This window comes from Triplophysa dalaica, chromosome 15 (assembly GCF_015846415.1).
Source record: "Triplophysa dalaica isolate WHDGS20190420 chromosome 15, ASM1584641v1, whole genome shotgun sequence".
Taxonomy (NCBI): domain Eukaryota; kingdom Metazoa; phylum Chordata; class Actinopteri; order Cypriniformes; family Nemacheilidae; genus Triplophysa; species Triplophysa dalaica.
The window spans coordinates 12,620,186-12,638,308 of NC_079556.1; the positions used below are offsets into that span (position 1 = coordinate 12,620,186).

The 18,123-nt window shown below is 41.2% G+C and overlaps 2 protein-coding genes across 2 annotated transcripts; both read left to right on the forward strand.

The window, feature by feature from the left end:
* The first annotated feature begins 1,904 nt into the window (after positions 1-1,904).
* LOC130436731 (uncharacterized) lies at positions 1,905-7,085 on the forward strand. Its single transcript, XM_056767673.1, has 2 exons — positions 1,905-2,649; positions 4,054-7,085. The coding sequence occupies exon 2, from the start codon at positions 4,815-4,817 to the stop codon at positions 7,083-7,085; it is 2,271 nt and encodes a 756-aa protein (XP_056623651.1). The 5' UTR covers positions 1,905-2,649; positions 4,054-4,814.
* On the forward strand, positions 6,958-17,089 carry LOC130437028 (uncharacterized). Its single transcript, XM_056768127.1, has one exon. The coding sequence runs from the start codon at positions 7,096-7,098 to the stop codon at positions 11,710-11,712; it is 4,617 nt and encodes a 1,538-aa protein (XP_056624105.1). The 5' UTR covers positions 6,958-7,095; the 3' UTR covers positions 11,713-17,089.
* The last annotated feature ends 1,034 nt before the right edge of the window (positions 17,090-18,123 follow it).

Consider the following 18,123-nt stretch of genomic DNA (forward strand, 5'->3'; position numbering starts at 1 on the left):
AGCAAGTAAGGAGACTTGCTACAACCAATATATCCACAAAATGCTGCTGTGTGCATATAAAGAAACCTGCTGCTGCACATATTACATATGATAAACCACAGCTTACGTGGTCCTTGTAGCAGATCTATACAGGTGGAGCTGGGGAAGGAGGAGGGTTCTAGAACGTGCTGCACTGCTGCAACAATCACTAGCCGAGATTTAAACGTAGAGCAACAAGCTCATTGGCTGCTCATACGCAGGGAACCAATCACTTCACCCGGAAGTATAGTTATGTCGGATAGGTTAAGACTTAAAGACTGCGCCGTCTAGAGTTTCATGCATCTACATGCAGACGAAAGAAAAGAGAGGGAAAATTGAGTAACTGTTATAGGGTATCAGTTATTTATGTAAATTGTATTTATGTTATATTACCTCTAAAATTTTTACTTAATGTGCAGAGGCAACAATATTTTATATATTGAAATTGCTTTGTAATACAACCAATGATGTGAGATTGGGGTGGGAGCCCTGTTTAATCAAAAATATAAAATATATTAACAAGATGCTCCACTGCGAATGGCAGTAACTCGCAACTCTCAATATCCTCCCGAGGTCACATTTGTCGTCCACATACCTCATCATCATTATTAAAAATAATAAAATTAACATTTATTTATCTTAAGACAACATATCTTATTAGTATGTAATCATTGTAGTTTCATTCTTACCTGGAAATGCAACGGTTGCCTTTCTGAAATAAAACCTGAAATTATAAACCTCGATGATGTATGCGCCCGACAAAAGCAACATCAGAAGAACACAGCATTCAACTTTAGACACATGCTGTTTGAATGATAACCAATAAAGAACACTTGCAGTGTTTGAGAAACCAATCTCCAAACAGTTGGTACATTTGCAACTCTGTTTAGTTCCACAAATAAAAAAAAAATATTTATTTACATATGGCAGACATTATGATCCAAAGCAATATACAGTGAATGTATAACAGTAGGAAAAGCTGTCCAGATAAACTTATAAACCATCTGTATGATTTCCAGTAGTAAGTATTGGAGTAAAGTTAAACTGAAGTACAAGTGAGTGTACAGTATAATGATCCAATACACTCCATGTTAATAAAGGAGGGTTAATTCTAATTACTCTCTCGTGGCTGTTCAAACCCCCCTTCCCTTAACTATTTAAAATTCCACACCACAGCTATAGGGTTACCACATCCCAGAGGATTATATGAAGAAGTATCCCTCCAGTAATCTGCTATGTTGATGTGCACAATTCATGCTATGCAGAAAATGAGATAATCCCCAGAGCGCAACATGCTGTAAAGCCTTAAATTGCTAATAGTGAAATATTGCCTAACTCCAGTTTATACTGTCCACGATTCGGATCTACACTAGATTGGTATATATTCTCTTTTAAAGACATTGTATTTTCTTTATACAGCAAAAACATTGAAACCAATAAATTAATCTAGTGATTAGGATGATAACTGGTTCGCTAGTGGTTATGTTTGACCATTACTGTACATGCTGCTGTGAGGTCACTTATGAAGGGTTTTCTAAATTAATCAGATGGGTGGTCTCGTTTGTAAGAAGAGGACAATGTGTGTTTGAAAATGACTTTATTCACATGCTTTGCAATTCCACTTAACAAACCACTGAATCGGTAGACTGACTTATTAATATGCAAACATGTCTCCTTCTGTTTATGTTACAGAAACAGTTTGTCCATTTGCTTAAGTGCTTCGTTGAGCTTTTATCTGAGATTGACTGAAAGGGCATTACATCAAATGAATCAGTCTTTCTTTTTGAGCTAATGAGAGTATCTGCAGATCAACCAGTCTCAACTTGCTTCTCCAATATTCTATGTGCACTTTACTGTAGGGCCATTATTGTGTATAATTCTGATCATATTCTGTGTACTATGGGGCTTTTTATTTACCCCGATTATAAAGAAGTATTCATAGGAATGTTTGTAACAAAGACGTGTTAGTAGATCAGAAATCACATTAACTTAGAGATGAGTATTGGAGTAGATCAGAGAGTAGATCAGAAATCACATTAACTTAGAGATGAGTATTGGAACGATAAGATTGTTTGAATGATATAATCAATACATTTATGCATGATTCTTGACTTTATGAACTATTTTAATCATTTTCAGTAATACAAAATCCAGGGATGGTGTGAAGGCCAGACCCAAATAAATTATAGCACAGCTCATTTTTGAAAAGCCAGATGGCACAACTTATTTTTTAAAAAATTAAGTCAAGGTTGAGATTCCACTATTAGACATGAAACCTTGTTGCCTAAAGATAATGGTGGCAGACAAGGACAGTTAGGATGATAAAAAATAAAGTTGATAACGGGTAATTACCTGATTGGTTCACCTTTGAAAAGTTTCACTATAAGTAGAGGCTGGAAAACACCAAGTTTTCAGATGTTTTGGGGACTTGGAACATCTCACTTTGTTTGACTTGTACAAATAAAGTTGAAACTTTGACACCTGGACCTTCCTTGTCTGAGCAATTTTTTTTGAGCTTGAAGATCAACATTTTCCACAACATATTTTTGGCGCCCAACGTGGGGCTGGGCAGAGGCTGAAGGCATCGGACGACACCCGGGGGCGAATCATCCGGCTGACTGCACAGATCAGGTGAGCATGCTTTTGCTTAAAGTGTAAATTTTTATATCTGTGTGGTCTGCCGGAGGTGAGTTCTGGGTAGAGTTGATGTCTATAAAAAGCTTCTCCAGTCTAAGAACTAATTGACACTAATATTGCAGGAGGGCCCCAGGTCTCAAAGTAAAGAATGAACGAAGGCGAATGAATGATGTCTAGACATAATGTAAATAAGTGTTACCTGTTTTGAGAAGGTAACGGCCTTTAGTGAGTGGGCCATGTAAATAAGTGTTACCTGTTTTGAGAAGGTAACGGCCTTTAGTGAGTGGGCCATGTAAATAAGTGTTACCTGTTTTGAGAAGGTAACGGCCTTTAGTGAGTGGGCCATGTAAATAAGTGTTACCTGTTTTGAGAAGGTAACGGCCTTTAGTGAGTGGGCCATGTAAATAAGTCTTACCCGTTTTGAGAGGGTATTTGCCTGCTTGGAGAAGGCATGTATTTATTGTGAATTTACTGCAAAGAAGAGAACCACGTGGGGATGTAGAATAGTTCTGTTTGTCTGTGTCAGTGTCAGTGTCTAAAGAAATGGAGAGAGTAGGAAGGAGGGGCTGCTGGCCACAGTCCCAGAATGAGCGGTGACTATGTGTGTGTGAGAAAGCATGTGTAAAGGAGCAAGGGAGAGAATAGATAACTATAAAACTATAATAAGTAAAGCTTTTTATTTTAAAAGGAATGAGTTTAAGATATAAATAAGAGTTATGAATGTATTTTGGTAATAATTTGATTATAGATAATATGATACTTTGAAAAAATAAGAAAATGTCATTGTATGCTGATATATTGTGACCAAAGTAAAAAAGAATACGAGGTGTATAGGAGACGATCAGGGCATTGCCTTGTGAGAGCTCATATAGGACAAACACCCAGATAAAAGAAGGTGATATATTAGGGATGATCACGGCTGAAAGGCTGTGTGAGAACCAACATAGGAAAATCACCCATGGTCACAATATGATGCATGTACTGCATTTTTTCTAAGCATATGGAATAATAAAAGATACGATAGTAACAAAAGTTATAAAAGCAGAAATACTTTGAGTCTAGATCTGAAAGTATCTGATTTATTAGTCTCAACCAAATACATTTTTAGTTGAGCTGTAAGAGTATTCCCCCTGGGAAAAATTGAGTCTTATAATTTCTAGCATCAAGTTTTATAAAACTACCCTTCTCCAATAGCTACTGTGTTTTATTTTTATTTTATTGCACCATTGGAGGATTAACATTGAGGTTTTTGATAATTACTCTTCTTATTGATTATTATAAAATGGTATGAAACTCTCATTGCCCATATTGATCAATGATCTTAAATTAATGGTTAAATTTCATGTCTTAAACTTTTTCCCCATTGGTGATTTTTGCTTTATGTTGTTTTTATTTCAGTACACTGCATTACAGTTGCATGGCTGAAGAGGGGCCAGGCCTTGATTATGAAAGAAGAGAGGCCTTTCATACTAAGATACTGACCCTAAGAAAAGTACTTTTTGAAACTAAGGGAATTGGAAATCATTTTTGGGAAGAAGATACATACATTGATGCCCAGGGGATAGAACAAATTCTGTTAGAAGAAAGAAAAGACTGGTACCTGAGTCAACTGACAGAGATTCGAAATCTAGAAATTGTCCAATCGGAGTGGCCTTACATAAATTGGGAAGAGATTGTTAAAAATTGTTGTAAAGTAAATGTATTGAATCACTACCTGAATGAAGTCTGTGCTTACCAGCATAACAGATCTAATTGTCCCTCAGGTCTGACTGCGAGAACTTTATTGGTTCAAAGGATCCCAATTGGTAGGCTCACAGGGGCTTACTTTGAGATAGGAGAGCTGCAGGGGTTTTCCTTAGGGCGAGGACAAACTGGGCGGCTTATTGGTTTCCCCGAGGTGAGAGTCTATGCAGAAACTCGATATGTAAATTGGACAAGCAAGATACTGTGTACTTGGAATGAAATTGGAGAAGTGGTTCCTCAACAGTTTGTGGCAGTATCTTTGAAAAAATTGGTGATGGAAATAGCCCCAGAGAACCCTAGGTCTTGGTTTGCACCTTAATGCTTAAATAAACAAATGAAAAACATTTAAAATCTCTGTATTTTCACTTTATAATAATACATTTAAGAATAATACTGATTTGTGCATTGTTTTAAGTATGTCATCCACCCCTGTAGATTTGTTGGGGTCCAGATACCCGGTATGCAAAAATTCAATAGAAAGAATATCTAAAAAATGGGCCGCAAGAACCAAAAACTTGAGAACAATATGGCCAGAAAATGGTACCTTTGATGTAACAGTGTGTGAGGAAATGGAGGGATTAATTAAAAATTATAAACCAAAAGACAGTAGCAAAAAACGAGAAGAAAAGAGAAAATTAGAACAGGAAGTACTCAACCTGTTCAGAAACGAAGGAGTTAATTTCCTGAAAAATATGAGAAAAATAAGAGAAGTGTTAAAAAAGGATGATGAGAAGAATGAAGAAAACTTTGAGAAAATGACTCAGCCACCTCCCTATGAACCTCCCAGCCAAAAGTTAGAAAAGATACAAACATCAACCCAAATGCCAATGGTAGCAATATCAGGAGATGTCAAAATAGAGGGGCAGGTAGAAATAGGTACAGAATCACCTGATAGAAGGGAAGCAGAAAAGAGAAAAAGTGACAGGGCTAGTCAACAATCCCCAGTTTATAGAGACCCAGAAGATGAGGAAGGCAGAGGTGCATGCAGTCCTGATCCTTATAGAGAACTGGCAGAGGCACTGAAAAACATGACAAAGAGACGTGAGGAGACCTACGAGAGTATGACAGAAGATCTAATGCAAATACATACAGATTCTGCACATGCTTTAAGTCAAGTTTCAGGCAACGCCTCAGAAGAAGAAGATGAGGAAGAAGACGATGCCGTAAAAGCCAGTAGCCAAGAAAGGACACGCCAGCCAGCGAGCAACCAAAGAGTCCGTTCGAGAGCGGCCACAAGAAGTCTGCCAAAAGGGGAGCGAAAGCTGGTCACAGGCAGTCTCTATCTCCAGGATGCAGACCTCGAACCGTGGCCACTGCCCTGGACCCGAACTCCAGAAGGGAGACTGAGAAGATCTGCAAGTACCACCCTCCTTCCTGAAGCCACAATACCGAAGTCACGCGGCACCAAAGAAGGGAAGCAGTTCCCCATACTGATAAAAGGGGCTCAAGCACAATACGTGCCATGGGCATCTCAAGACCTGGATGGACTGGTTGCACGTCTACCAAACCTAGATGAAGGGGCAGGCAAGTGGATAAGGATGCTGGAGGAGGAGACAACAGGGAAGCTATTGGCATTGGGGGATATCAAAGCACTCCTTGCCAAATGCGTGGGAAGTTCCAAGCTGAATGAACTTTTAAGAGCAGCACACATCCGAGCGATTGACATCCCAGATCTTGATGGACACCCATTCGACAGATATAGAAGGGATATATGGCAGGGGTTACGAGACGAATTTCCCAATCGCATCGATCCCAGAGCACTCAAGGGAGAACAGATGGGAGAAGAAGAGAACCCTGCCACATACATACAGAAACAACTGAGGAAGTGGAAGCAAGAACTTGAAAGAGATCCTGAAGAAGACTTATTGATGACGACATTGTTCAGGAATGCTGTTGTTGATGCAATGCCTCCGCTAGTTAAGACCAAGCTGGAAGATGTAGTGGGTCTGAACTCCAAGTCACATAAAGAGTTCTGTGATCATGTGACCCATGCAGTCAGACAGTATAGAAGTAATGAACTAAAGCTGAGGAACCAAGAAAAAGAACTTCAAAGAAAACTGGTACAGCTGCAGCTCGAAGAACTGGCAAGAAAGAAAAAGACGCAAGCCATGGTCAAAGACAAAGATGAAGAAAAAGATCATGCAGCAATGATGGCTCCAGTAAATGTCCCAGTTCCTATGACACAGCAACCGGGTGCAGTCACTGTGCAACAGATACCTGGAAGTGGACCTCAGCAGCCAGCACCTATCGTCATCTATGTGAAGCCTGAACAACAAAATAGATTTGGCCCAAGACCTGGGCAGGGAGAGCAAGGAAGACAGAATAGAGGAAGGAACTCATGCTGGGGATGTGGTCAACAGGGGCACAACAGAAGAGACTGTCCTACCAACCCTTGGAATACAAACCAGCAACAGAGTTCCCAATGGCAAGCAGGCCAACCACAACGACCTCCATGGCAAGGTCAGAGGCAGCAGCGACCCCCAGGGCAGGAAGGGCAACAGCAACCCCAATGGCAAGAGCAGAATCAACAGGGACCCCCGCTGGCAGGACCAACAAAATCAACCAGAACAAGGACAACAGCAACAGGGACCAGTCAACCCATGGCGTGGTCCAGATATCGGATACTAGGGCTGCCAAGAAGATCCTACGGGGAGGGGTCAGCACCCACTGATAACGGAAGATGCTGACACAGAACCGATGCTGCAGGTCAATATTGAAGGCAAGAACACACCAATGATGATAGACACTGGAGCAACTTATACCTGTATAAGTTCAAGTCATGCCTCACACCTCCCCATGTCTGGCAAGTTCACAAAGACAGTAGGATTTTCCGGGCAAACGCAGCTAATTCCAATAACGGCTCCAGTGCGTCTGAGGACAAAGGACAAAGAAGTAACTCTGCCTATTTTAGTATCAGAGCAGACCCCTGTTAATCTGCTAGGGAGGGACGCCCTATGTAAACTAAAGCTACAAATATCATGTTCCCCTGAAGGTATTTACATAAGCAGCAAGGGAGTTAGGCAAATGGTAGTCACAGCCCCCCAGGCCAATGCCTACTGGATAGGAGATTTAGAGGAAGAGGTAGGAAAGACAGTGCAAAAATGGGAAAAGTTTGTTAAACAACAACTAAGAGATCCTAAGCTACCTGAATTAGAATTCCACTGTACCATGATATATGACCCACTGAGAAGAGTAGACATAGAGAAAAAGTGGTTGCAAGAAACAAAAGACAAGAAAGTTCCCCTCATTTCACAGCACATAATTGTAGGACCACAAGGAGCGGCATTACAAGTTGACAGGAATGATTTTATTAAAGAATGGTTCCAGATCCCAAATTCAGTCCCCCATATAACATTATATTTAGAGCAGGGAAGTGAGAACAAAGAAATAGGCCCAATGATGAAGAAAGCCAAGGGAATACAATGGAAAAGCACAGACAACCCCTTAATTTTTATTTCAGCAGATAAACATTTCATGAAAATTGCATGTGCAACAATTATGCAGGGAACTCCTAGAGAGGTGGAAGTCAATAATCAGAGAAACATGAGTTCGGAAATCATCCTAAAAAAAGAGATGAAACAAACGGAGCTAATTGAAGAAATGGAGCAATTAGTTCCGGAAAAATTGTGGTCAAAACATGACACAGATGTTGGGCTGATAAAATCTGCTAGCCCTATAGTCATTAAGACAAAATCAGGGGCTAAGTTGCCACACAAGTACCAATATCCCTTAAAACCTGAGGCAATAAAAGGCATCAGAGGTACTATAGAAGGACTAACCACAGCAGGAGTGCTGTTTGAGACATCCAGTCCTTGTAACACCCCTATATTGCCAGTTACCAAAGCGGATAAAGCAAAATGGCGCTTGGTGCATGATTTAAGGGCAGTCAATGACATAGTAGAAGATTGGCCAGCAGAAGTTCCGAATCCTCACACCCTGCTTACAAATGTGCCGCCTGATGCTAAGTATTTTACAGTGATTGATCTGTGCTCTGCCTTTTTCAGCATTCCATTGGCAGAGAGCAGCAGGCATTTGTTTGCCTTTACTTATGAGGGGAAGCAAATATCCTATACAAGGGTCCCTCAAGGGTTCCGCCATAGCCCTCACATATTTAATCAGCTGTTAAAAGCTGATCTGGAAGATCTAGTACTGGACAGTACACTTCTCCAGTATGTGGATGACTTGTTGATCTGTGCCCCTACACTTGAGCAATGCCACAGAGATTCCATTAAGGTTCTGACTAAATTGGCAGAAGGAGGACATAAAGCCTCCAAGACAAAGCTGCAGTATTGTCTTCCCCAGGTAGAATACTTGGGAAGAATAATTGCATATAAAACCAAAGCAATATCACAAAGTCAATTGGAAGGAATTAGCAAAGTGCCGCTTCCACAGACTGTTGGTCATATGATGACATTCCTGGGCATGACTGGATTCAGCTCAGATTGGATAGAGGATTATGCAATCAAAACTGCCCCATTAAGAGCCTTAATGAAACAGGCAGGGCAGCAAAATCTGAGAACCACACTAACATGGAATAATGATGCGAAAATAGCATTTGAATCCATTAAAAGAGAACTGCAAAGTGCTCCAGCTCTCACAAGTCCTGACTATACAAAACCCTTTCACCTCTATGTAGCTAACAGAAAAGAGGGATATGCCTCTGCAGTATTGATGCAGGAGACTTGTAAGGGGAGGGGAAAACAGCCCATTGCCTTTTATAGTACAAAGTTGGACAGTGTAGCACAGGGGTATCCTCCTTGTTATCAAGGACTTGCAGCTGTATATTATGCTTATGAGAAGGCTTCTACTTTGACCATGGGATACCCTGTGATAATATATGCACATCACAAGGTGGTTGAAATGTTGGAACAAGGTAGATTTGTTTTAACACAGGCCAGAACCCTGGCATATTCAGCTCTTTTGACATATCCTGATGTAACATTAAAATATTGTGCTACTGTAAACCCAGCAAATTACATACCTCTGGATAATGAAGGCACGCCACATGATTGTGTGTCTGAATCGTTGGCGTTTACCCGTCTTAGACCAGATTTAGAGTCTACGCCCATACTAAATGCGGCGGCTGATTACTTTGTAGATGGCTCCTGCTTCAGAGACCATTTAGGAAATCATGCTGGTTTTGCTGTGGTCAAACGAGAAGGAAATGAATTTCTTCCTGTAATTTCTCAGCAGTGTGAACAGCCATGTTCAGCACAACTGGCTGAGTTGAAAGCCTTGACCACAGCTTGCCAGCTAGCAAAGGGGCAAGTTGTAAATATTTATACAGACTCTGCATATGCTCATGGAGTTTGTCATCTTTATGGAGCAGTTTGGAAACAAAGAGGGTTCAGGAAAAGTGATGGTTCCCCAATACAGCATGCTGAGCAGATAGTACAGTTAATTTCAGCTATGATGCAACCTAAACTCTTGGGTATTATTAAGTGCCAAGCTCACAAAAAGGGAAATGACTTTGTAATACAAGGAAATAATGCTGCCGACGCAGAGGCCAGAAAAGCCTCAGGGTGCCAAGTTGCTGTAATGGCCCCCATGGTGTTAATACAACCCGAGCCCCGAATTACAGACCTTGCTCGCATACAAGAGCAGGCAAGTGCTGTTGAACAATCAGTATGGCAGCAAAGGGGGGCCACAAGAGATGTAAATGGAGTATGGCGATCTCATGAAGGACTAATCATTGCACCACATGTTCTATTGACTGTGTTAATTTCTGAGACACATGGATTTGATCATTGCGGTCGAAATGAGATACTGAGAAAAATCAAGCAACAAGGATATTGGTCACCTTATTTGCAAGCGACAGTGGATGATTTTCTAATAGGGTGTGATATTTGTGCTCAGAACAATGTGAGAAAAGGGACTTCAGCACCTATAGGACACATCCCTGTACCCGAGGGACCTTTTAAACACTTGGTAATGGATTATGTCGACATGATCAAGTCAGTCAGAGGGAAGAGATACATGTTGGTGATAATAGATAGATTCAGCAGATGGGTGGAAGCTGTGCCATCATCAGACCAGGGCTCTGGGACTGTGATAAAGTTTTTGACGAGAGAAGTGATTCCCAGGTTTGGAATTCCCTCTGAGATCAGTTCGGACAACGGCTCCTCATTTATTCAAAGAACTGTAAAAACTGTCTTGCAACAGTTGCGAATAAAACAGCGGCTAGGGTGTGTCTACCATCCCCAATCTCAAGGAATGGTTGAGAAGGCAAACGGAACCTTAAAAGCAAAGATTAGCAAAATCTGTGCAGACACCAAGTTGAACTGGGTAGATGCCCTACCTCTGGCACTAATGAACTATCGCATGCAAACTAACAGGACTACAAATTTGACACCACATGAGATGCTCACGGGTAGGCCTATGCCGGTGCCCTACTTAAGAGGCCCATATGATGGACCGCCTTTGGAACAGCTGCAAGTTGAGTTAAGAACTTACATGAGACAATTAACTGCTATACATGAGGCTATATCTTCACAGGAGCAACGGCGAGGGCCTAGAGAGGACGAAGAAGCTCCATGTGCAATCGTACCAGGAGACAAAGTGTATCTAAGAGTCTTCAGAAGAAAATGGAATGAGCCAAGACGAGAGGGGCCCTACACAGTCACAAGAGCAACACCAACGGCAGTACAAGTGGAGGGGAGTACTACCTGGTACCATCTGAATCACTGCACCAGAGTACCACAACTGCGACGGCGAGATCCTGAGCAACCTGACGAGGAAGCCGAGGACCTATCGGAGACTTCAGACGAAGGTCAGAGCCAAGATGATAGTCAGAGAACCCCTGAGGGGATTCCAGAGTCCGCGCCAGAGACGCCGAGGGCAACTGAGGGACCGGAGCAGCTCCCACAGCACGAGCCAGAGCAGAGGACACAGCAGGAGGAGCCACACCAGGAGCCAGAGCCGGCACAGTCAGAGCACGCATCACAGCCAGAGCAGGAGTCCGACGAGCCAAGACAGAGCACAGAACAGAGACACCCGGAGGAACATGCTATCAGGACTTTATACGATCCTGACATACATGGGGAACATAGTGCAGCTCGAGATAGCCGCCATAGACCAGAACCAGACACCACCCCAACCGCAACAGGCGCCGGTGAACCACGGCCGGGCCCAGGTCGGGAGGGAGATGCAGGACCTTATGGTCACGGTACTACTCTTGATGAGCTTGGTGCAGACCATACCACAGACCGAGAGTTTGCCAGCCCAGAATTATCCGACGAACAACTACTGGCAGAAGAGTTCCCAACAATTGACTTGTCAGCACTTGAATGGACACCCTACGAGTTCAACATGTGATGAAGCGCCCCAGTATGAGAGACTTTGGGACATTGCTGTTCAAAATGAATGGTACAGGTGGGCACACTTCACAGTGGACCAGTCGTACATGGATAGTTGTGTGTTTTGCACCCCGTCACCATTGAGCAAACTGTTCGTTGTACCAAACCCATATGATTACAGACATTGCGCTGGACATTATGCAGGGCACTGCAGTGCCAAGAGAAACACTGTTCCTTTTTGCCATGCAGAATGTTTAGCCCTGGCAGGCCGTGAAAATAGGGAACGTTACTATGCTCATTCATTATGGGGAGAGGAGTGTATGGATATTGATGTGAGGATCCCAACAAATATGATTGAAGTTCCCGCAGTTTATGAAATAGATTATACATTGCAGTACGAATGTTACAATAGCACAAATGAAAAAGAGGGCAATAATGTGGGAATTTTTGAAGGGAATTGTATAACTATTTGGCATTTAGATAAGACTATGAGAGGGCAGCAGGGGATAATAAGACAATGGAATAATAAATTTGCTTCCGCTACAATTTCAGATAATTTCACAGTGATAGGATGGGAAAATTGCCCAAAAATGACAATAGGATGGCCCTTGATTGAATCGTATGAAAATCAGGCTAATGCTATAGCTGATTACTTTTGGGTTTGTGGTGGAGGCAAACTAAGACCAACACTACCAAAACACTGGAGAGGTTTATGTGCAAGAGTAAAGCTAATACAAGATGCCACTATGATCACATGGGATCCGAATGAGAATGTTAAAAGTGAGCCAAAACAGAAAATAGTGAAAAGGGCCTATCAGAGTGACCCAAATGTTTACATAGATGCCATTGGTCAACCTAGAAATATCCCACACCAGTTTAAAGCAAGAGATGAAGTTAAATCTGGATTTGAGTCTATTTTTGTATGGATTACCCCAAATAAGAACACAGAATGGATAAATTATCTGTATTACAATCAACAAAGGTTTATTAACTACACAAATGATGCACTTAAAGCTCTTGGAGAACAACTAGCCCCAACAAGTAAAATGGCATGGCAGAATAGACAAGCTCTGAATTGGTTATTAGCTGAAAAAGGAGGAGTCTGTGTAATGTTTGGAGAAGATTGCTGTACTTACATTCCTAATAACACTGCCCCTGATGGATCTTTTACTCATGCTATGGAGAAGTTGAAAAACCTTAGAGATGAAATAACGGCTAATGCAGGAAGAGATGTGGCATTTGGGACATGGTTTGAGACAATGTTTGGGTCCTGGGGAAAATGGCTGACCAAAGTAGGAATAACGATTGCTGTTGTATTAATGATCTTTGCAATATTGTTCTGTTGTGTTCTCCCCACACTAAGATCGTTGTTGGTTAAGGCCACAGCTAGACAAATGTTACTGCATACAGAGATAAATGTGCAACATGACTCTGAAGCATTTATGTTAACCATGATTACAGCAATGGACAAATGTGAAGAATCTGAGACCCCTTAGCTTGTTAAACAACCAAACCAGAAAAAGGGTGCCACTTTTATTTTGCTATTATGACTCTGTTTGTATATAAGAAAGGGAGAAAGTCTAGAATTGTATTTCCTTTTGGGGCGTGTAGCGTAGTTATATTATTTTAGATATAAATAGGTAGGAAGATAGCTGATGTTTTGTTTGTTGTTTTTGGCAAAAAACCCTTTCCCCTTGTTTTTGTTTGCCCATGACAGATCCCAAAATGACAATAAGAGGGACATGCATTATGTGTTTCTTTCTTTCTTTTTCTCTTTCTGCTACTATTATCACAATATAGAGGCCAAGGCTGGGTGTGTTCCTGGGAGAGAGTTGCAGGGGATCATCAAACTGACGTCAGCAGCGAGGTACAGAAGACGACAGGAAGTTAAGATAGGATGGAAGCGACGCCTTCCACTGCAGGAGGAAGAATACGCATGGGGAAGGCAACAACACTGGAGTGAGAGAGTGGTGCTACATCCTTCACGACCGTGGTACCCCAGACTACACCTAGGACCAGCAGCACGACAAATACTGGAACAAGATCCAGCGGTTCTGGCCGTAGGACATTCAGTCGCTGTTCAAGCCTATTACGACAACCTGGCTGGAATAACTATTGTCTTTTTCTTTACACAACCTGGACAACGACCAGTTATAAATCGAGCGCAGAACATTTTGACAACTACACGTCACAACTTACCTATCACGGAGTGGGAATACCAGTGTGCACATTACCCAAGAAACTAGACCTAAGAAAGGAATACATGATTGATGTCAGCTGCCTTTAAGCAGTTTGCTGAGAAGTTCAGGCCATATCATATGATCGATTCTCCACACCGACAACCACCTGCGGACCGAATAAGAAGGACATCGCTCTATTTTCCATCAAGAAGTGAATGTACTGAGAGACAGTGTTGTTATGACTTGGTGATCTCTGGTTATGTGTCTGCATTTTCAGGACAAAGACAACCACAGTCACACATAGACACTTTGAGATTGTTACCGCGGGATGATGCTATACTGGCAGTAGGATTTACTTCAACACAAGAGGATACATGGACTGAAAGAAAACCTAGTTGGACTTTGACTGTGTACACCCAATATTTGCTTTGGCCCTCAATTAACCTACATACAGGGATTTTGACATTAAAACCACATAATTGTCATACACGATTCAAAGCGGGATCCAGGTTAAAACCAGGTCAGTGGATGATCTTCAATTATCGTACCGAAGGATACGAGGTGAATTGAACCGTAGCAGCTATCACAATGGAAGGAAAGCGACACCCATGGCATCCCAGGGGGTTTCGAGGACTGTGCGGAGAGCGAGGCATAGCTTCTATGATGTTCATTTTAACATGTGTAATAATAATACCAATTATTATGAGAAACGGCATGAATATGGATCCAAATGACATGGACGTCTTGAACACTACCTTGGGACGGGTGGACTGTGGAGTAAATGGTACATCATCTGAACATTTCTTCGGCGATCTACTGGTTCCAGAGTCTGAGTCAAAGCATCAAAAGAAAAGACGAAGTGTCAACAGCAAGATGAGACAGCCTTCCGACGCATGGATGGAACACCCCAATCCCCCTCATCATTATGCTACTAACATGTGGTGGAGGTTGACGAATCATACCGTAAGAATGAATGCTGCCGGACACTGTTATGTTTGTGCTCACTTTCCTCACAGCACCACCGGAGGGGATTGGTGGCCACATCAGAATCCCAACAACACATTTGAAGCAGCCAAGGCTGCAGTAGCAGCTGCTGGACGAAAGAAAGGCCTTGACGCTAAATTACGAGAAGAAATAGGACTAAAGTTACCCCAAATTGATGAGAATATGATGCACGACACTTGGATTCCACACCCTCTTCCTAATAGACTTTTTGCTCAGATAGCAACTGTTAAACATGTCCCTAACTATCTAGTCTGTTATGAAAGAAAGTCAGGAAGTCATGCTTTGGGGACGATACCAGAGCAAAAATGTTCAGACATCTATAAGCCTATAAGCAAATCGGTGAAACAAAGTTGTATGGCCTGTCTTCGGTATGCAGACGACTTAAATCCCCCTGTTACAACTTTCACCGTTACTCATAAAGTACCACAGCCACTTGTTACCTACCAATATCTTCTTACTTCCGAAAAAGGACGAGCAAAATGTCCATCATGCTCAACTGTGCATGTTCCTGATCGCAAGGGAACTGGAGTCGTTGAAGGATACTATTGGCTCTGTGGCTATCAAATATATTTGTCACTACCAAAGAACTGGACAGGACTGTGTGCTTTGGTTCAGTTACATGGAGGAGTTATTATCTTGCCTCATCAAGCAATGAACAGTCAACGGCGTGTGAGAAGAGGATTGTTCAACTTCCTAACAGACAGCCCAGTGCCAAAAAATCATCACATATGGACAGTTGCAGAAAAGATTGCGGTTGCATTTGCTCCAGCAATAGGAGTAGAATCACTGATGACTGGTTTGGAAATCACTAGATATGAGTTTTCTTCATTCATCAACACAACAAAACTCATGATGAAAGGAATCAAGGAAGAATTACAAGGATTACGTCTTACTGCTCTTCAGAATCGTTTGGTATTGGATCAACTTACTGCATCGCAAGGAGGTGTTTGTGCTATGATTGGAGAGACTTGTTGCACATACATACCAGACAACGATGCAGATGGACATCTCATCGAACAAGGAATACAAAATATTTCAATGCTTTCTGCCATGATGGCAAAGGATGAAGTAGATTCAGATAATTGGATATGGAACTGGCTTAACAACATATTTCCCAATTTGCATAATATATTGATGTTGATAATCTGCATTGTGGCGCCAATTCTGATGTTACTGTGTCTTTGGCCTTGCATAATGCAGGCGGTAAGGAGGATTGCTAGACCTGCTCCTCACCATCAGATGGTAGTATACTCAGTCAGAGACGATCAATTTTTTGCAATCTAATACAGAGGGCATTGTTATTAAGTAAATGGTAACAAGCAGGAGTTGTCCGTGTTACGAGATAACCTAATCGGTCAGATGGATTTCTATTTTTATAGCTTATAAGCATGTCCTTTTAAGGCAATAACTATTATCATTACTGTTGATTATTCTTGCTCACGCACACATATATTCGTTTTGAAGCACACATATATTCATTTTGAAGTACACATATATTCGTTTTGTAGAACACATATTTTAAGTAGAAATTCCTCCTATGTTAGTAATAATCATGTGTGGGACTCTTACGGAGTCCCAAAGGGGGGAATATATTGTGTATAATTCTGATCATATTCTGTGTACTATGGGGCTTTTTATTTACCCCGATTATAAAGAAGTATTCATAGGAATGTTTGTAACAAAGACGTGTTAGTAGATCAGAAATCACATTAACTTAGAGATGAGTATTGGAGTAGATCAGAGAGTAGATCAGAAATCACATTAACTTAGAGATGAGTATTGGAACGATAAGATTGTTTGAATGATATAATCAATACATTTATGCATGATTCTTGACTTTATGAACTATTTTAATCATTTTCAGTAATACAAAATCCAGGGATGGTGTGAAGGCCAGACCCAAATAAATTATAGCACAGCTCATTTTTGAAAAGCCAGATGGCACAACTTATTTTTTAAAAAATTAAGTCAAGGTTGAGATTCCACTATTAGACATGAAACCTTGTTGCCTAAAGATAATGGTGGCAGACAAGGACAGTTAGGATGATAAAAAATAAAGTTGATAACGGGTAATTACCTGATTGGTTCACCTTTGAAAAGTTTCACTATAAGTAGAGGCTGGAAAACACCAAGTTTTCAGATGTTTTGGGGACTTGGAACATCTCACTTTGTTTGACTTGTACAAATAAAGTTGAAACTTTGACACCTGGACCTTCCTTGTCTGAGCAATTTTTTTTGAGCTTGAAGATCAACATTTTCCACAACACCATCAGAACAAAACGTCCTTTCAGAGTCTCTGAGAACCTGCACATGTTGCTTTTTATTGGCTGTCATTAGACTGTTATTTGTGAATTCATAGTTGAAATTAGGTTTTGTCCAAAAGTGGGTGATTTGAGACACATTGCTAATGCAAATTTTTTTTGTAAAATGGCAAAGCAATACATGGTTGGAAGCAACTATAACATGTATAACATGACCATAAACAGGGTTTTGTACAGAGTTTTCTTGTTTCCCACGGTCGGGCAAAATTCATGATTTAATAAAGGTCCCTTTTAAATTGTGAGCTGGAATTTAAATGACGCATTCTGTTTTAATCATAACTTAACGGGATAGTTGTTCCAAACCTGAATACATTTCTTTGTTCCCGATAAACACAAAGGGAGATATTTGGAAAATTGTAAGCCACTGACATTTCTCGGATATCATTGACCACCATAGTAGTTCTCTTCTTTTGATTTTTGAACACAAATTCACAACACAAAAAAGTATCCTTTTAAGATTGATTCCAAATCAGTTGGAGTTGGAGAAGTGGCATAGTGGCTGGACCACAACTGTGTGTGACTGATGTAAGACCAAATCCATCTCGTGACATTTTCAGATCCCACGTGTCCCTTCTTCAAAGAACAGTATTTACGGTTTGGTGGTTTTGCCTGTTTTATCATCCTCCAGTGGAAAATTGCAAGTCCAATCACTTCTCTAATCTCAACTCGGCGTAGTACCATACATACCATTAGAATAGACTCTATGCACGCAGGGTGATGATGTACATCCGCTAAAATCCCGGCCAGCTATGCCACTTCCACTCTCATAGTGCTATTCCCCCCCAAAAAAAAATCTAATTTCAGTAAACTAACAGCTCTACAGTTCAGTATTAGTGAGTGCCTCTGTGATCATGCCTCAAGTAAGTGCAAAAGTTTACATTGTTTTTATCATATTTGTGAATGTAGCTTGAAACGGATAGTCTG